General features: G+C 34.5%; 3 protein-coding genes across 5 annotated transcripts; 2 read left to right on the top strand and 1 right to left on the bottom strand.

The window, feature by feature from the left end:
- Window positions 1-3: 3 nt before the first annotated feature.
- On the bottom strand, window positions 4-7,233 carry LOC123209395 (long chain acyl-CoA synthetase 7, peroxisomal). Of its 2 annotated transcripts, XM_044627436.1 has the most exons (23): window positions 6,969-7,231; window positions 6,738-6,798; window positions 6,075-6,152; window positions 5,879-5,950; window positions 5,697-5,778; window positions 5,356-5,461; window positions 5,206-5,282; window positions 4,873-4,917; window positions 4,683-4,769; window positions 4,172-4,261; window positions 3,973-4,052; window positions 3,749-3,842; window positions 3,477-3,565; window positions 3,301-3,389; window positions 2,981-3,110; window positions 2,743-2,861; window positions 2,240-2,363; window positions 2,070-2,156; window positions 1,819-1,922; window positions 1,656-1,741; window positions 1,050-1,136; window positions 882-968; window positions 4-352 (listed from the first exon to the last, which is right to left on the bottom strand). In XM_044627436.1, the coding sequence occupies exons 1-23, from the start codon at window positions 7,093-7,095 to the stop codon at window positions 248-250; spliced, it is 2,106 nt and encodes a 701-aa protein (XP_044483371.1). In that variant the 5' UTR covers window positions 7,096-7,231; the 3' UTR covers window positions 4-247. The 2 variants fall into 2 exon arrangements, 1 of the variants encoding a protein (XP_044483371.1); XR_006501066.1 differs by lacking the exons at window positions 4-352; window positions 882-968 and having other exon boundaries at window positions 1,082-1,136; window positions 1,845-1,922; window positions 6,969-7,233.
- A 1,783-nt stretch (window positions 7,234-9,016) lies between these two features.
- On the top strand, window positions 9,017-16,593 carry LOC123209656 (mannosylglycoprotein endo-beta-mannosidase). Of its 2 annotated transcripts, none has more exons than XM_044627782.1 (11): window positions 9,017-9,355; window positions 11,127-11,265; window positions 11,565-11,792; window positions 12,183-12,241; window positions 12,492-12,540; window positions 12,977-13,207; window positions 13,633-13,802; window positions 13,895-14,099; window positions 14,319-14,987; window positions 15,072-15,299; window positions 15,422-16,593. In XM_044627782.1, the coding sequence occupies exons 1-11, from the start codon at window positions 9,171-9,173 to the stop codon at window positions 16,217-16,219; spliced, it is 2,961 nt and encodes a 986-aa protein (XP_044483717.1). In that variant the 5' UTR covers window positions 9,017-9,170; the 3' UTR covers window positions 16,220-16,593. The 2 variants fall into 2 exon arrangements, with proteins under 2 accessions (XP_044483717.1, XP_044483718.1); XM_044627783.1 differs by lacking the exon at window positions 9,017-9,355 and adding an exon at window positions 10,807-10,900.
- Window positions 16,594-16,717: 124 nt separating this feature from the next.
- Window positions 16,718-19,019, top strand: LOC123209659 (chaperone protein dnaJ C76, chloroplastic). The gene is made up of 7 exons (XM_044627786.1): window positions 16,718-17,176; window positions 17,284-17,364; window positions 17,482-17,519; window positions 18,018-18,097; window positions 18,224-18,307; window positions 18,424-18,532; window positions 18,745-19,019. Exons 1-7 carry the CDS (start codon window positions 16,916-16,918, stop codon window positions 18,884-18,886), a joined length of 795 nt encoding a protein of 264 aa, XP_044483721.1. The 5' UTR covers window positions 16,718-16,915; the 3' UTR covers window positions 18,887-19,019.
- The last annotated feature ends 457 nt before the right edge of the window (window positions 19,020-19,476 follow it).

The following is a 19,476-nucleotide window of genomic DNA, read 5'->3' as shown; positions in this document are numbered from 1 at the left end:
AACTAGAACAAAAAATTAAGACAGCTGAATTTCCCAATATTACTATATACACTCTAGTTTAAGCTTATTCCACATTTAGGCCACTCATGACCATAGACAAGGGTGAAAAAATAAGTATCACAATGCATGTTACAACAGAATGGCATGAACTTTTCTCTAGCACCAATATATCTGGAGTATATATGAGTTACAACAATCAAATCATAAGATTTTATTAGACAATCACATTCGTATTGCAAATAGGAACCTATATGCGAGACATTGTTGTCGGTGTAGTATTTGAAGATGAAAGCTCAGCATACATGTTGGATATTGCTTTGGCAAAGTGAGCCTTAGCTTGTGGCCTCTTGATCTGGAAAAGATTTTGGGTTAAAATATGGAAATAGTTCTTTTGCCTTATATTCACAATGTTTAGGTTGTATGTAAGGTTGCAATCGATCAGAACTAAGTATGGTTTGGTTTGAGCTTAGCTCAATTGCATTTAGACAATACTCTAGTTTATTAAGTTGGGGAATTTTTGGTCCAAAATTAAGCTTAGGATAAGAATGGCTGACTTGAATTTAACTCAAATAATTACAATTAAATCATATATCTTATATATTTATCGATTATTCGATATATTCAATCTCAAGCCGAAAAGTGAAACTTTAAAAGTGAAAGTGAATTATTATAAACTTTCGGGGGTTTGTTAATATATTTTACTAAAATCAAATCGTGAGTTCATAAGCTCACCAAACTGACTAACAAGAAGTTTGAACTCAATTCAACAATAATCAAAACGAGCCCGAGTCAACAAAAGCTCATATGCAGCTAAATTGTAGCAAAGGGATATATGATTTTGAAGTTATGGTATGCATTATGGAAGGAACTTAGTTACATACCTTGAATGTTGGAGTGAGAAGATCATTCTCGACAGAGAATGGTTCTGGCACCAAAGTTACAGATTTTGCAAATTCAAAACCTCTCAACTAAAACATTGTGAGAAGCAAAAAATGGTAAGCCTCAATTCAACTTGAAGGGTGAAAAACATACTTGGTAAAAGAATTTACCTGGTCTTCCTTTCCAATGGCATCCATCTCAGCAAGAACAACTCTTCTTGCTCTTGGATCATTGCACAACTGTTCTAAATTCTCAAACTGCATAAATGTAACACAAACTGCCGAAATCATTATTTTATCAATACTAAAGAACCCCTTGGCTCAATATTGAGATGAAGCGATGGAAGAATCCAGACTATGCCTCAATAATATGCAATATCCAAACTGCAATTATTTTTGCATATGAATAAACATTTCTCGCATGCACAATAGATATTTCAGTATAACCAACTATAGGTATGCTTTCAGCTCTGGCTATGCTTCCAATGGCTAATAGCACACTTAACATTCCCTTGCCATTCTTACTTACTGGTAATATGATGATGCAAAACATGAAATCTCGACTATTAAAAAAGAACAAGAGAATAAACCAACCCTCTCGTCTGTCAAATTTTAAAAAGTTGTTCATTTTGTGACACTCATCGGGGGATAACAAGAAATCTATTACAAATTTATTGCAACATCAGGACTTAAATAACTTCCTGAGGGTGAGTTTAGCTAAGTCAAGTTGATAGGTTATGAAATAAAAAGTAGTAAGAAGAGAAATACAAAAATGACCTCGATTCCTTCAGATGCAGCCCAAGCTTTTAAAACATCAGGATCCACCGCAACAACAGCTACTAAACAAGAATTCGAGCTATCACCTAAGATAAAATTATGTAGTAAGTATAAAAACTGCAGCCGGACATTTCCATATAAGATATAAGCAACAATTCTGTACCATAGATAAAACACTGAGAAATATACTTGCACTTCGCATATACATTCTCGATCTTCTCTGGGGCTACATACTCTCCTTGTGCCAACTTGAATATGTTTTTTTTCCTGTCATAAGTTGAATGTAGTGTAATAATGGAGTCCAATAATTCAACTCTAAACAACATAAATTTATGTACTTTCAACTGAGAAAATTTTTCGAAGGCCATTTAACAGAGAAAATAGTGTCGGATTAATTTTAGAAATGAAAATTACCTATCAATAATCTTAAGACGACCCCCACTTAACCACAGTCCAATATCTCCCGTATGCAGCCAACCATCTTCATCCATTACTTCTCTCCTATTCAATCAAACCGAGCAATCAGAAAGAATAAACAGTTGTAACTTCATTTTAGTATAATTAACAAAAGTTAAGGTAACTACGTTTGAACTTCATCTTTGTAGTAGCACTGGAACACACTGGAACCCTTGACACAGATTTCACCACGAGGATAAGGCTGATCCTCAGAAGTGTAGTTCATTTCAGGAACATCAACAAGTTTCACTTCTGAAAGAAGAAAAGACAAAACACTGATAATAACACATTAACATTGACAAGAAACTTTTTCCCTCAAGCATCTCATTATATTTGCCTGTTCTTCTCTTTCTTTTACACAAGTTGTTTAATTGCATTGGGGCTCTTCATTTTTTTTTTTCTGACTTCTTTATTGATTAAAAACAAAAACTACTTGAACTTATTACCTAACATTTAAAAGTACACTATACTTGTTAACAAAACAATGTCTCTCACATGGATCAAGTGAGGGATGACAGATCCATGGTGTTCAAAATAAGACTTAAAAGAGCCAAAGTCTTTTGCTTCTGGTGGGTGAGGATTGTGGAATCAAATATATGTATAAACACTTAAAAGTCAGTAAGAAACTCACCACATGCAGGATTAGGAGACCCAACATGACCAGATAAGTTGTCACCATCATCCATACAGCTTATGACAGAAGAAGTCTCAGTCATACCATATCCTTCAATTACTTGACAGCCAAAGCACCTGATGGTTTATTACATTTGCAACCATAAGATAGAGTAGTCACTTTATGTGTTTGTCTGTGTGTGCCAAGAGAGGATGGAAAGATACAAGTGAATTCACCAGTTTGAGAATCAACTTACACCTTCAAAAAATCCATTACATCTGGAGACAAAGGTGAAGCACCTGAGCCCATAAAACGGACTCGGCCACCTAACTTTTCCTTTATCTTATTAAACACCAGTCTGTCCCAGATTGGTGATGGATTTCGGCCTGAAAATTTTTTGTTACATAGTCAAAACAAGGAACTGTGAATGTTCAGTCATTCAGGGCTTATGATCAATGTTCTAACCTCTTTATTCTAAGCTATTTTTACGTAATAGATGATGGTGATGGAGGAGCCAACAAGAAGATTCATATGAAAAATATTGACAAAAAGAAAGGCTAAGTTATTTACACAGACCATTCATTATAGCTTGCTTCTTGGAGTTGAATGCAGCCGTGAATAACTTCTCCTTAAGAGTCCCAGAAGTCTTTACTGCATTTGTGATTCTATGGAACAACCAGAGTTAGACATGATGAGTGACCAGAAAATTTGAAACTAATGAAAAATTATGCAGCAATCAACCACAATCTTACCCAGCATAAATTCGGTTATACAACCGTGGAACACTGCAAAATATGGTTGGTTTTAGAGCAGATAAATCATCCATCAACTTCATATTGTCCTGCAAATAAAAGGGACAAGGATACAATCAAATTAGATTATCCTCATATCTATAAAGTTAAAATGCACCAAGCTAATGCACAACATCCAGTTCCAATTCCAATTCTATAACTAGTGGCTTTAATGCCCTCAAACACACAAAAATTATCAAAAGAAAACTAAAATCTTTAGTTGAGTCACTTACCCCTTGGTAGAAACCAATAGCAACGCCATAGTACACTGATATAATCTGGTTAGTTCGCTCATAGATGTGTGCCAAAGGAAGATAAGATATGTAACTGTTAGAAATAACACATTTTTTTAACAGAGAAAAATCAGAATTCAAATAATGAATAAATAAAAAGGAAGGATAAGCAAAACAAAGCAAACTCATTAAACATTTAGCTACAATTTGAAAACTGAACCTACATGTCTGATGGATAAAATTTGACCAAATAACTGAACCCAGCAACACTTGAAATTAAATTTCCATGTGTCAAGACAACTCCCTAGCAAAAAGAAAAAACAAAAATATGTATTGTTTATTGTATGTCTATAGCCAAGTAAAAAAAAAAAAATAATAATGATGTTAGTTGCAGAACTAGAGAAAGAAAGCAAAGCCTGTTACCTTTGGTGTTCCAGTGGTACCACTAGTATAGCATATGGTTGCAATATCCTCAGGGTTTGGAGGGCAAAAAGGCTGAAGACTACTGCGGCCCTAAAAGATGACCATATGTAATATGGAAATGAAAAATGACTTCTTGAAATAGAATATCAGCTAGAACCAGAGAAAAAGGATAAAATGCCTAAAAATTGCATCTCAGATCCATGATTTGATTAATGTTACTACAGATTGCAGATGGAAAGAAAAAAATCTATTACCAATCAGATTATGAATTAAGTATTTGTTAAATTTGTTATTGTATACGCAGTCTAAATAATCAAGAGGGGTGACTGAGAAATATCCAATCAGGAAGATGCACAACACAAATAGCATGACCAATATAAAAAGGAAGTCACATAAGCATAATTCTTTATTCCGTCCTATATCATTCTTAAATGTGTTCATGATACCATTTTCTCTGCTAACAAATAAATAATATATTAAGGAAGAAGCTATACTGAAACTTTGAAAGTACCTGACTTAGAAGTTTTGAAAATGTTATGAGCTCAACTCTTGATGTTGATGGAAGCACGGGTAAGTGTTCATCCACCCCTCCCACCACCTATTTTGGGAAAGATGCAAATTACTAAGAGAGGGGAAAAATTAAGCATAATGCATACATTAAGTTCCTTAACAAACTCACATGAATTTTTGTAACTACATACCACTATGAGACATACAGATGGAATCTCAGAAATGAAGCTCAATAGCTGCAAGTTCCAGAAGAGAAGCATCAGATATGTTGCACACTTGCACTTCAGAACAAAAAGCCAGACTTCGATACAGTGAATCATTGGAACCAAGTTGCTTAGTAATTTGTGTGCTGTTGCTATATTTCACAGTTTCATCAGTGGCAAGTCTTGATAGCAACAGAGTGATGTATACTTAAGCTGCTATTGGATGAAAGGAGTTTGCACAATCCTTACTGCCATGTACTACTGGCTCATAGGCACAGTTTCCCTAAAAATTCCAGCTTAAGAAGCAGAGAGTGATCTCACCATGTTCAAAGTCTGTGGGACACAAAAAATTGCCTGTATTTCGGCATGATTGATTACATACTTAACAGCATCTGGACCTGGATGTATAACAAAACCATTAGAAAAGGATCGAGCAATCCAGAAGATTCATTTCAACAGTCAAAGGCACACCAAGAGTGTCATATAAAGGAACTGAAATATAAGAATATGCTGAGCAAGCATGATCCACGATCAACCATTCTGGTCTGTTTATAAAATATAGACCAACGCAAACTCCCTGTTCCACAAGAAGCAAAGAGATGCAAAAAAACAAGTTAGTAAAATGAGAATTTTTATCTGAGTTATACAGCTAAAGATGCCACAGACAGATTAATGTTCAAATATTTGTAAAATCAGTAAAGAATATACAGAATTAAAAGTTCAAACCCAATTCCAAAATGTTGCAACAATTTCTTAAATAAATAAAATTTAAATAGAGAACAACAATTCAAGTTCTCAAGCGAAAAACTCACTTTCATTAATCCATAATGCTGAAGGCCAGAGCCTATTGCTTGCCGAGCAGTACTTGCTTCTCCATATGTCATCCATTTGTACCTGAATGAGTAAAATTAATAATATAGCATCATGTTGATATCATTTTCAGTCTTGAACTACCATTAAAGTATAAAACATGACCAACCAAATACAAACTCACTCTCCAGCTGTTCCATCAACCCTAACTCGTGTACCCAAGTATTTGTAATCTGGATAAGTCTCAACAGTACGTCTGTATACACAAAAAATTAGAAAAACAAGTCAGCCCTCAAATACTCACAATGAAATTCTGAAAAGTAGACATGATAGATCATGTCGTTGGTGAAACAAAACACTAAACAACAGATAAATCTCACATGAAGTTATCATGCAATGTCCCAATTTCTGGATGCTTTGGAAACCTACTGACAAGCTGCAAAGGTGAGCGTGCAGATCTGCATTTGAAAATTAAAAAAAAAAAAATTAAACTAGCAGTTATAATATATATACACACACCATAACCAAAAACACCCACATTGAATCAATTGCAAAATTTCAGAATAAATTTAGCCAAAATATGTGAACAAATACATGAACTCTGCACTCACATATTACAAGTAGCTCATAAGTTGTCAGCACTAAGAGTATTTCAAAATTTCTGAGTTTTTTTAAAAATGACAATTTTAAAAAAAAAACGCAATTGCTTCTCATAGTCCTATCATTTTAAGACTCTGATGTGTTAGTCATCCATGTGTCTAATGACATTATAAATTGACAAAGGCAAGTATTTACTGTCTCTTCTATCCAACCAACAACAACCATGATTGATTGCCTTGACGAAGTTTATATTTAATGAATATATGCCTTAACATTATTGAACGGGGCCCATGAAAATGATCTTTCACTGACGTAAACCCAGCTTCATTATTGAATCCAATTATTCATGTACACATTCAATCATCTTGTTCCAAGGTTCCTGTCGTACTATTATGCCTGTTGAGGTGAAATGAAAGTAAAGCGGTGAAAAAAGAAAGCAGTACCTATACACATTCCATTTCCCTGTTTGAAGTTTCTCAGGCAGAACCACGCTGTACCTCTGGCCTGCTCAAAACAAGTAATCAGCTGACTTCAGAATGATTAGCTAAACCATGATCCCGCCGGATAGAAGATTCATCGAATCATTTATCGGCTCATCCCATAAAGGAAAAAGAAAAATAATCACGCTTGTATTTCAAGCAACAAACACGAATAGGGAGAGAGTGTACACGTACTGTGAAAAAATTTGTCAGCCGTGAGATTGTACTGAACCTGAGACTGCGTCTGAGCGTGAGTTTCGTCGTTGTCAATGAGGTGGCACTGTATAGCTTGGAGCCTACGCTGAGCAGTAGATTGTTCCATGGAGATTTTCTCAGAAAATTGATGTTCGGTGAGATATTTTCTTTTCTTTCGGATACTTTCTGTATTTTTTTCTTTTTTCCGTGAAAATGAGAGGGAAATTTGGTTGTGATACAAAGCCCTCTTTGTTTTTTTGAATAAATAAAATAAAATGATGGCACGGTTTTCAAGTAAGCTATCCTGTGGTGACGTGTACAATCGTTAGGATAAGAGTCGTTGGTCTGAGCCTTGCTGTTCTTCGGTGACGTGGCGTTTCTTGATTAGTTGGTAGGGTCTTTCTTTTTTCGGTTACGTACGCAGCTAGTTATCTTCGCGCTGTTGATATTTATCGCATAAGGACAACCTTTGCGTACGGGAATAACCGTCTGTGTCATATGGTATGAAGTTATTGTGTACAATGTACTATTCGCATGCCTACCACTTTCGGATGCTCCCTTGCTTCCGAAATTTTTCTGTGGGCTTTCACAGTGTGCCGGCCCAAGCCCGATGGCCAATTCTGTCGGTGGGACTCTTCAGTTGGATGTGGTCAATCAGCATAGTCTACCCCAAGCCCAATTTTTTTATACTTTATATAAGTCTTAAAAAAGTATTTTTCATCTCTTAAATTTGTTAAAAAATATATTAAAGAAATTCTTAAATTTAATAGTACTTTTCCCAAAAAAATTATTGAATAAATTTTTATTTTTATTATATTAATTTTAAAAAAAGAAAATTTTTACTAGTAAAAATATAAATATGGATGTCAAGCTATATAATCATAACTTTGACTTATTTTATGAATTTATCTCTTACTTGAATTAAAATATTTAAATAGACATAAATTCAATTTACTCTATGAAAATAAATTAATTTTTAATTCAAGTTTAATTCATTTTAATCAAACTCAAATTTAAATTCAAACAATTCAAAACATATTCAATCCTATCAATTGTCTACAAAAATTACAATTGCAACTTTATAAAAATAATTACCAATTCTTTTTTTAAAAGAATTTTAAATTTCTTTTTATAATTTAAAAGTATGTCCTTGTTTTGATTAATTCCAAGATTATCCTCTCTCAACTGTCACACAATCTAAAAATAAAATAATTTTTAAAAATACTTAGATAAACATCATTAATTCATTTCTAGATAAATATAATTTATTATTTTTAAAAAATTCACAATTGATTGACCCTTTATTAGAAAAAGGCAATTGCACTAAATAATAGTTGTACCTTGATTTGATACATTTTGACCTATAAGATTTACAAGTTAAGCAAGGTTGGTTTCCAAGTTTTATCTCATTTTCAAAAATTTGATATGATTTAAGTTATTTAAGCTTAAATTTAAATTAAATAAATTAAATTTGAATTAATAATTAAGCTTATTTATGTAAAAAATTAAGTTTAAGTATATTCTAATTCAATAAAACTTAAATTGAATTTAGAGTTAAAGAATTTTTAAATTTTATCTTTTTTTTTAAATGCTAGTTTTGATCAAAGTTATTTGAATTTAAATTCGAACTTAAGTTGAACAAATTGAGTTCAAGCTAAAGGTTATACTTTATCTTCTCAAGTAGATAGTGCTCTCCACAAGTTTATCTGAATATTCAAATTCAAACTATCTTAGATTGAATATATATTTAAATTATTTTTTAGTTAAATTTAAATTAAAATTTTTTTTTGTTGAGATAATTTAGAACTGACTTTTTTGTTTGGATCAAACCAAACCCTACTTATATCAACTAATTTCAAAATAATTAAAAACCAAAAAAAAAAATCTTTTTTTTTGATATTTGAGTTATAACACTAATCTTCTAAAATATGAGGAAAAAACAGAGATATTCTTATAAAAATTTATTTTATTTTTGTTTAAAGAGCATCATCTTACGTGGAAATATCCGTCTCAACTCTCAATGGACAAAACGGACAGAAGGCACATGACGAAGCAAAGGCAAATCCAATTATTATTGTTAATTTTTTAAGTAGTAAAGGATAAGTGATCGATCGATCGATCTCTTTCTTATTCATCACTCAATAAGAGCATAAACAGCAGCATCCTTCTTCACTACTCGCACAACATTCGTCAAGTCAATTCATGTCTGTCATGGACTCCACCGAGTCAATGGGAGTCTTGATGGCGGAGATTGGCAAAACTAAGCTTGATTCCGGCTGGCTTGCCGCTCGATCTACCGAGGTTCAACTCACCGGTACTCAGTTAACCACTACTCACCCGCCGACGAAGTCTACCGCGCCGTGGATGGAGGCCGCCGTCCCCGGAACGTAATATACTCCCTCCCATTTTGTTTGCTTGATTGACTTGGCTTATAGGACTTGTCGTTTTCGAATTGAAGTTTGTGATTTGATTGATTTTGGTTCTGTGCTTGTTTGCCTGATCATGTTTTAACTTTTTTTTGATGCAATGTTGAACTTAGTGGATGGAAATTGACACGTTTGAAAGTTTGATATCAAGGATTTATATGTTAGTTTATTGTGTCATTTTAATTTGAATGACATGTAGTAATCGTTTCAATTGATATTCTGTTATGTTTGCTTAATCTATTCCGTTGACTTAGCTGTTTGTTGATCATTCTTTAATTTCTTTTTTTCTTAGTGCAATATTAAAAAGGTGGGTAGAAATTTAATTATTAGATAATTCAGTTGGACACGTAAAAGCTTCATATGGTTGGCTGATAATTCTGTATTCTTTTAGTACTACATAGTTTAGGGGTGGATTTAAGCCGACCTTAGGCCTAACAAGGGCCGGCTTTAGCTGTGATTGAATTGAAAAATCTAGTTCAAGCTTGTGATAGCCAGGAAGCCATCGAAGAGGGAAAAGGGCTGCCGGAGATGAAGCCATCATTGTCGATGAAAAGTCACTGGAGAAATTGAAAATTCCGCAGAGAAGATAGATCTATCGACGACTTTCTGACTCCTTGACGAAATTGTGCTGGCTCAACTCGACTTGGATCTGGCCCTAACCATATTGCAATTTAAGTAGAAACGTGGAATCTTCTGATGCACAAGTGTGAAAATTTGATACTAGTTAAATATTTTTTATTCTGTGTGAATTAGTTTGAATGAGATCTTAGAGCAGCAAGGTGATGATGATGATAAAAGTACTCTAATCTTAAACTTTTTAGCGAGTTAAAATTTCATCGACGCCTACTAAAGTTTGGTATAATTGCAGTTAAACCTCCTTAACTTTAAAATAGAAGATTTCTTAAAACATTTGTGAAATTTTGGGAAGATCTCTGGAAAACTTTTGGGCTAACAAAGATTTGTAAACTCTAGTGAGTTTTTACTGACTTTTCAAAATAGTGGGTTTAGCTGAATTGGGTGAAAAAGGGGAAAGTTTAATGAAAATTTTCTATTTTAGTATTGATAATTCTGACTTTCTGTGAATTAATTTGATGTTAAATTGGATGAACATGTCTTTTTTTGGTTAGATTTAGTGTAACTTATAATTTCTGTTTTGGTGGAACCATTATCAGTCAATTTTTGAATTGGTTTTTAGCCAAAATCGATATTTCAAGTGTTTATTATTTATTTATTTATTTTGAAAATTTGAATCTCTAAATACATTTACACCACTGCAAATTATTGGTTGCACAGACAAAGGTATCTCTCTGTGCATTAAATTTCCTATCATGTTGTGGAGAGCACTATCTGCTTGGAAAGAAAGTATTTTATACTATATATATTTATAAAAATTTTTGAAAATTTATATTTTTAAATCCATTAAAAGAAACAGGAACCTTCGGAAGAGCAAGAATGGAACCCAAGAACCCTTGCAGTTCTACCACTATATTAGACCTCACTAGCTAGGTGAGCTGGTAGCATTATGTGCTTGCTAACAAGAAAATCAATGATTAATTTTCTAGCTCATGATATAGTTTTTTTTGTCGCTGCTTTCACATATTTTCTTGGAGATATCATTTTTTATCGACAATTCTTTATGTTAAACTAAATACATAAAGCAGTAGCCTAAATCTGTCTATTATAGACATGGCAATAGTTTACTTACCATGGCTGACAATTATCTCATTGGCAGTGTTTTGGCCACACTTGTAAAGAACAAAGTTGTGCCCAATCCTTTTTATGGATTGGAGAATGAGGCAATTGTAGATATAGCTGATTCTGGAAGGGAATTCTACACGTTCTGGTTTTTTACAACCTTTCAGTGTAAGCTGGTATGTATTTCTTAAAAATATAATTTACTATACTCTTTTAGAGTATTGTGAACCATTTTATCAAGTATTACAATTTTTTTTTTGGTTCATATGCTCATAAATTTTAACTTGTTATGGTGCTTCACCAATATTTTCTATTTAAATATTAAAGTAACATATTACCTTGTTATATAATTACTGAATTGCTGTGTGATTATAAAATTTTAACTTAAACATACTTTCTCAGACTTTGCATAGTTGCAAATATTTTAATCTTTGTTTTTCCTCTTAAGTAACTGTTTCAATTCTGCATTTTGTAGTCAGAGAAACAGCACTTGGATCTGAATTTCCGTGCAATCAATTACGCGGGTGAACTATACTTAAATGGTCACAGAAAGGTTCTCCCAAAAGGAATGTTTAGAAGACATTCGCTTGATGTAACTGATATTCTGCATCCTGATGGTCAAAACTTGCTAGTTGTTCTTATTTACCCTCCTGATCATCCTGGGCGAATTCCTCCTGAGGGTGGGCAAGGTGGGGATCATGAGGTAAACATCTTTTTCCTCAATAATATCTATATGTTTTATCTCAGGCAATTCAGGTTCTCACTTGGTGTTTCATGAAAGCATATGAGCATCATGTGCAAATGTCATTTTCACTTTCTTTTTCGTCTTTTTTTTTTTTGACAGAAAATAAATCATAGAATCATTGTATTGAATAAAATTATAAAAAGTGAACGAGTTCTCCAACAAAACTGGCTGCATCCTATGTGAAAATTGAACTCTACAGTCTGTATACTGAACAATTCTTAACATATTTGTGCAAAATCAATGCCAATTTATCTAAAGCGAAAGAGAGAAAAAAATACAAAATTAGCCTAAGACTACTTCCCAATTAAGATGGATAATAGAAAAGGTTCTTTTCAATTTCCTTGTTAGATTGGAAAAGATGTTGCAGCACAATATGTGGAGGGCTGGGACTGGATGGCTCCTATTAGGTAACAGTTCTGTTACTTTGAAGAGTGTGATTTCTGATCTGAATGCTTCTTGTTAATGTCATGTATTATTTTATTATATGGTGAAACATAAAAGTCTACATAGATCCTCTGGTGCAATTTGGTCCTCTCTCTCTTGTAGTTTTTCCTAATGAAAATGTTTCTCATATTGTTTATTTTCTTGTTCTGGTTGTAAGGTTAAATTAATGCTGAAATAAATTAATTTTGATACCTAACGGAACTGTCCTTCCAGGGATAGGAACACTGGCATATGGGATGAAGTGTCAATTTATGTCACAGGGGTGAGTCTTGTAATAATATTGAAGTTCCTTTCTTAGTTATTGCCATCAATTTTAACACTTTTCTTTATGGCATTCAATTTTTGCTGTTCTTATTTGCTATTTTCCTTTCTTTTCCACAATGGACCATGTTATCTGTGTGGACTTGAAATAAAATCTTGTCAATCTCATCTATCAAAGCTGTCCTTTGATTATCTAAAGATTTTGGAAATATGATTACAAAAACAAATAACTATTACTTATCCAAGTATGTATGTTCAAAGAAAATTTGTCGAATATTCATTCTATATTAGCATATTCCCTATAAAATATTGCACATTTTTTAATCCAATCATGTAAAAGTAAAGTCATCAACTGCTAATGGTGCTTCCAATACTTGAATCAGATTACTAACAGTAGTATTTGAATTAGTTCACTGATGCATTACCATTTGCTGCAGCCTGTGAAAATAATCGATCCCCACTTGGTTTCATCATTTTTTGACAATTATAGAAGGGTCTATCTACATGCCACAACTGAATTTGAAAACAGAAGCTCTTGGGTTGCTGAGTGTTCCTTGAACATCCAAGTGACCACGGAACTGGAGGGAGATGTGTGCTTAGTGGAGCATCTTCAGACTCAACAACTGTCGATACATCCAGGAGCACGTGTACAGTATACTTTTCCTCAGGTCAGTGTTCTGATGTGACTTTGTTGAGCTTAGTGTATGAAAAGGGTTTTGTTTTGTCTCTTTGCCACTGTAAAGGTAATCTTCAATCTTAGATGAAGTTTATACAAGAGACTGTGCCTGTTTCATGTTGAGAGAATATGTAGGCACTTAGAAAACTTGTGACAAAATGAAGAAGCCAGACTGAGCTACAAGAGTGTTACAGCATACTCTTGTAGAACTTCTCCTGTGTTCTTTATTGATTTTTACAGTATAAAATAATGTAATCCAACCTTTTAATTGTATGCATTAAACTTTCAAAAGAATTAGAATTGTGTAATAAATGAATACTCAACTGTTTGGAGCTCCACTTACCTTTGTTTCCAATAAATTTCATTTATATAATCTGGGGTAAATACTCTTCATGTGCTAACAATGTGATTTAGCAGCTGTTTTTCTACAAGCCCAATTTATGGTGGCCAAATGGCATGGGAAAGCAAGCACTATACAATGTCCAGATTAGTGTTGAGGTAAAGGGATATGGAAAATCTGATTCATGGAGCCATCTATTTGGGTTCCGCAAAATTGAGACCTACATTGATAATGCCACAGGTGGAAGGTATAGTTTATTCAGTAATCTTGTCAATGAATATAATTCTGTAGTTTAACTTTTTATACACGTTATCTGAACTGCACTTCTGTACTTGACAGGTTGTTCAAGGTCAATGGGCAACCCATATTTATTCGTGGTGGTAATTGGATTTTGTCAGATGGATTACTACGGCTTTCTAAAGAACGTTATAGAACAGACATCAAGTTCCATGCAGATATGAATCTAAACATGATTCGTTGTTGGGCTGGAGGTTTGGCTGAGAGGCCAGAGTTTTATCATTATTGTGATATTTATGGATTGCTGGTAAGAAATGCTGTATCACATCTGTCAAGAGTTTTATTGGGGAGTTACTTCTTTTCCATTTCCTCTTCCCTATTTTTTTGTGGTATAAATGTCAGTACTTTATTTAGTAGATTGCAATAAAAATCTATTCCTGGATTGCTAGAACAATGAATTCAAAGGTAATAGGTAATAAAATCTGTGTGAAAGAATTTGACCATATATAGGATGTAATTTTTGTAGGTCTGGCAAGAGTTCTGGATTACTGGGGATGTTGATGGAAGAGGTATCCCAGTATCAAACCCAAATGGTCCACTTGATCATGACCTATTTATGCTATGTGCTAGAGATACTGTCAAGCTCCTCAGGAACCATGCCAGTCTTGCACTCTGGGTTGGTGGAAATGAACAAGTTCCACCAAAAAACCTCAACGATGCTTTAAAGAATGACCTGAAACTCCATCCTTATTTTGAGAGTCCCAATGAAACTGAGAATTCTGTGGCAGATTTGCCCGTTGCAGCCACTGATCCTAGTCAATATCTTGATGGTACTCGCACGTATGTCCAAGGATCTCTGTGGGATGGCTTTGGAGATGGAAAGGGGAATTGGACTGATGGTCCTTATGAAATCCAACATCCTGAAGACTTCTTTAAGGATAGTTTTTACCAGTATGGGTTCAATCCTGAGGTTGGTAGTGTGGGATTCCCAGTTGCAGCCACCATCAGAGCAACCATGCCTCCAGAAGGATGGCAAATTCCAGTGTTTAAGAAGAATTCTGATGGTTACATTGAAGAAGTTCAAAACCCTATTTGGACATACCATAAATACATTCCTTATTCAACGCCAGGCAAGGTTCATGATCAGATTGAACTGTATGGACTGCCAAAGGACCTCGATGATTTTTGTTTGAAGGTATTATAATAGTCTTCATTTTTTTACTTAATTTCCTTTCACCATATGGTTATACTGCTTCCTTATCTGAAATGACCTTCACAGGCCCAACTTGTTAACTACATTCAATATAAAGCTTTACTGGAGGGCTGGACTTCTCACATGTGGAGCAAATACACTGGTGTTTTGATTTGGAAGACTCAGAATCCATGGACGGGTCTTAGAGGTCAATTTTATGATCATCTCCATGACCAAAATGCTGGATTCTATGGTGTTCGATCAGCTGCAGAGCCAATTCATGTCCAGCTGAACCTCTATTCATATTTTATTGAGGTGGCTAAACTCTGCAGACTAACTGATAAAAATTGAAATTTTAGAATCCTCAGTTTTTAAAATCAACAAGGCCAGCTACATTGTCGACTTAAGAAATGCATACTAATTTATGTTTTTGACAGGTTGTTAACACTACATCACAAGAACTCTCGGATGTAGCTATAGAAGCATCAGTGTGGGATCTCGAAGGAACATGTCCATATTACAAAGTTACAGAAAATCTTTCTGTGCCGCGGAAGAAAACGGTCCCCATTTATGAGATGAAGTATCCCAAGTCTACAAACCCAAAGCAAGTCTACTTTCTTCTTCTCAAACTCTACAAAATGTCAGATTATGGCATTGTATCGCGAAACTTTTACTGGTTGCATCTGCCTGGTGGAGATTACAAGCTGTTGGAGCCATACAGGAACAGAAAGATACCCCTCAAGATAACATCAACAGTTTTTATGAAAGGGTCCAGTTATGAAATCGAAATGCACGTGCAGAACAAATCAAAGAAAACAGCATCAGAAAGTTTGACAGATAAAAATAATTTCATTCCTATAATTGCTGAAGGTGATTTTGATATGGCTTCGACAGAAGCAGCTGCAAGTAAAATTGAGGAAGAGCAAGAACCTGGTCTTTTCAGGAAGGTATGCTGTTGTTTCACAAAGGGCAATGACAATTTTAAGGTTGCTGAACTGAATGGAACTGATGATGGAGTTGCTTTCTTCCTTTATTTCTCGGTTCATGCCTCTAGTAAAGAACACAAGGAAGGCGATGACACGAGAATTCTTCCAGTTCATTACTCGGACAACTATTTTTCGCTTGTACCTGGTGAACAGATCCCCATCAAGATCACATTCGAGGTTCCTCACGGTGTCACCCCTCGCGTAACGCTTCAAGGCTGGAACTACCATGTCAGGCATACTATATTATAAGCTCAGTAAAAATTTCTTCTTTGCTTTTGCAACATGCAATCTTGTTAATCTGTTATGGCTTCAGACTTCAGGCGCAACTTTTATACAAATAAGTGAATAATTGCCCTTTCTTGCTCCTGGTGAGATATTTATTGCTGAAAAAACTCTGCATTAGGGAAAATATCGATACCAATTGGAAGAAAATGCCCTCGGATATAAAACAGTTGTTTTTAGATTTTTTCTTACCTATTTTATTTTTTGCACGGCTCTTGAGGAAGACTGAAATGGCCGTTGTTCTAGATTTCAGTTGAGTTTTAGTTGTCTTTGATTGGGTCTGAGTTGCTTTGAATCCATCTCTATGTCAATTATAAAGATAATGTTATTAATGTTGCAAATTGATGGCTTTCCAATTCGGGTTGGGCGGTAGAAAATGATGCATTGGGCGGCACAATTCATTTCCTTGTGCTATGAAGTTTTGTTTGAAACAAACGATGGTTTGGTTTAATCTAAATTTTTTTTCAAATAATTTTTGTTGCTTCCACCACCGCTATTTTGCAGAATATAAAAAAAATAAGATACAAAATTATTTAAAATACCTTCTCCAAAACGTTTCGTTTATTCATCTCAGTCTTCCCTGATGGCATGAACTAGTGGTAGTTATTTTAGTTAAAAGGAGCAACAAACATCACCGCCAGAACCTGAGAGAAAGATTAAAAAATGGAACCCGTAAGCCTCTACAGTTCGCTCCCTCCAATTCTTCCTGTTCCCAAAAAGGTTACAAATCCCAACCGTCACAACTTTCCGTCCGACTCAAGGAGTCCACTTCGTTCCGCTTCTAAAACTTTCACTGCAAAAAACTGCAGAGAGACAACCGGAGACAACACTCCTTCTCCTCTAACCAGTTCTTCGGCTTACGCCGTTCTCGGCGTCGATCCAAGCTGCTCAGCCGCCGAGCTCAAAGCCGCTTTTCGATCCAAAGTAGAGCAATCTTCCCTCAACTACAATTGATTTAATTTGATATATTCAAAAAATTATTATTTTTTAATTTTATTTTTTACTTATTGTTTACTTTTATTGGTACGAAGGTGAAACAATACCATCCAGATGTGAATAGAGATGGGAAAGATTCTGATTCGATGATTCGACTTGTAATCCAAGCTTATGAGGTACCATTATTCACCTAAATGTTTTTTAGTAAGTGATTATTTTTTCAATTCTCTCATTTGGAAATTTCTAATTTAGACTTAGTATCCATTGACTGTTGCGGGTAACAACATGTGCAGATGTTATCGGAATACAGCAGATCGGAGATTATTGAAAGGTAAACTAGCTGTTTAATGTGCTTTTCATCTCCATTTTTTATTCTTTTTAAGTTTTCATTGTTGAATTTATGACCACTATGTCTATAAAGTGTCACGTACACAAGTCCCTGTTTTCCGGCCAGTGGGTAGGCTTTCCAGCGAGCAGGAAGTGCCCCAGGGTCCATAAGCAGTTTGAATTTAACTGATAAAAAACTATTTTAAAATTCTTTTAGAAATAAGATTTTTTAGCTTGATCTTAGTAAGGTTTCTTTTAGGGATAAGAATCATATATTTTCATTAGCATACACATTTATAGTAAGAGATAAATTGACTCCATGGTCCTGGTGAATCAGGATAAATCATACAAGTTACATCTCTTTATTGTTTGTGTGTTGTTTGCATTATTAATTCTAAATACTCTTTAGTTCATTCATTCATTTCTACAATTAATTTGAGGGCCTTTTTTCTTTTTATTGTAATGTTGTGTGCATTGCTTATTGTTAGAGATTTATTTGCAGGGAATGTTTAGATCCTTTTGATGATCCAGAATGTGAAGCATTTGATATATTCGTTAACGAAGTTCTTTGTGTTGGCAGAGGTGCAAAAGATTTTGCTTTGTATTTTCTTCTTTGTGTCTATTCTTTCCCATCTTGAGCGCAAGAAAGAACTTTGTTGATTCTATTTTATTGTTACTGATCATTTAACCATTCCAAAATATATGCAGGATGCCCATATTCATGCGTCAAAACAGCTCCTCATGCTTTCTCTTATGTTTCCCCAATTGGAACTGCAAGGGCGACTTCTCAAGGTCTGTTCAGTTCCTAGTACATGATCTTAACTGTTTTATATAGGACAAAAAAATCCTGGAAGAAAGATGAGATTCAAATAGTCTTCAACTGATTGCTCTTGTGAGATTTTGATTAGGACATGGTGAAGATTACCAAGTCCAGCTTGCAGTTGGTCAGTGCCCAAGAAGTTGCATTCATTATGTCACACCTTCCCAGAGAGTTATTCTTGAGGAGTTACTTGAGAGGTAGCCATCTCTTGAACCTCCTTCAAATCTCTTTTTGTATATGCAGTGTTATGCATGTGCTTGAAAACAATCCATTTGTACTATTTAACATCCAGCTGCCAAGCGTACTAATAATTTATGACAACATCAAGCGGCATTATAGTTAGAGCATTTTACTTCCGTTAATAAGCTTATTAATATTTTGTATTAATTTGTTTATCTTGATCTTGCAGTATCTTGAATGTGCCTTACGATGTATCTGCTGAGGCAGACTTGCTTTATTCTCTTATCACAAAAGCTAAGTTTGAGAACAATCGATATCAATGGCCAAAGAAGCAACCCAAAACTTCCTCTAAACATGTTGATTGGTTCTGACTTGTGGATATCATTCAGCCATCTGCTGTTAAAACTTATCTTCAGAAATTTAACATGTACCCAACATCTTTGTCAAATAGTTGAGGAAGATGAAGCAAATTTAATGAGGAGATATAAATGTCCATTTTCAGAATTTTTGTGCTGATGCTTCTCTGAGCCAAAGATTAAATCGCTTCACTGTGATTTTTAGATTATAGGATGCTAGGACTGATAGTTGGAAAGTCGCTCTTCTGTCAAACAGACAGAATAGAAAGTGAAGGGAGGACTCAGTTCTTGTAAGTGGCTCTATGTTAGTACAGTTCCTCTTCTTTTCCTCGGCCTTTTCTTTCTAAATTTTGCTGTGACACTATCTCTAATTAGTGACAACAGAAAACCTTATCGTTTAACAGAAACTCTGGATTTCCACAAACAGATTCCAATTACATTTTCCTGGAGGGCTGATTCATAATGGGAGTCCCTTATACCAGATCTATTTTATGAGGTTCATGCTTGGGTGCAAACGAGCTGAGCTGTTGGCAAGCAACTCGCAGCTCAACTCAACTCGACCTTGACTTTGAGTCGCTTAGAGTTTGGCTCTCAAGCCAAGCTCG

The sequence above is a fragment of the Mangifera indica genome, chromosome 2, assembly GCF_011075055.1.
Source record: "Mangifera indica cultivar Alphonso chromosome 2, CATAS_Mindica_2.1, whole genome shotgun sequence".
Classification (NCBI taxonomy): domain Eukaryota; kingdom Viridiplantae; phylum Streptophyta; class Magnoliopsida; order Sapindales; family Anacardiaceae; genus Mangifera; species Mangifera indica.
This window is presented reverse-complemented; position numbering and strand designations above follow the sequence as displayed.

Coding starts and splice junctions, on each gene's coding strand:
- LOC123209395 (XM_044627436.1), bottom strand. CDS start 7,095: ATGGAACAATCTACTGCTCAGCGTAGGCTCCAAGCTATACAGTGCCAC. Junction 4,053..4,171: donor GTACCACTGGAACACCAAAG/GTAACAGGCTTT, acceptor TCTTTTTGCTAG/GGAGTTGTCTTGACACATGG. Junction 3,843..3,972: donor AAATTTTATCCATCAGACAT/GTAGGTTCAGTT, acceptor TATTTCTAACAG/TTACATATCTTATCTTCCTT.
- LOC123209656 (XM_044627782.1), top strand. CDS start 9,171: ATGTCTGTCATGGACTCCACCGAGTCAATGGGAGTCTTGATGGCGGAG. Junction 13,208..13,632: donor TACAGTATACTTTTCCTCAG/GTCAGTGTTCTG, acceptor GTGATTTAGCAG/CTGTTTTTCTACAAGCCCAA. Junction 14,988..15,071: donor TCGATGATTTTTGTTTGAAG/GTATTATAATAG, acceptor TGACCTTCACAG/GCCCAACTTGTTAACTACAT.
- LOC123209659 (XM_044627786.1), top strand. CDS start 16,916: ATGGAACCCGTAAGCCTCTACAGTTCGCTCCCTCCAATTCTTCCTGTT. Junction 17,520..18,017: donor AGATCGGAGATTATTGAAAG/GTAAACTAGCTG, acceptor ATTTATTTGCAG/GGAATGTTTAGATCCTTTTG. Junction 18,533..18,744: donor CTTGAGGAGTTACTTGAGAG/GTAGCCATCTCT, acceptor TTGATCTTGCAG/TATCTTGAATGTGCCTTACG.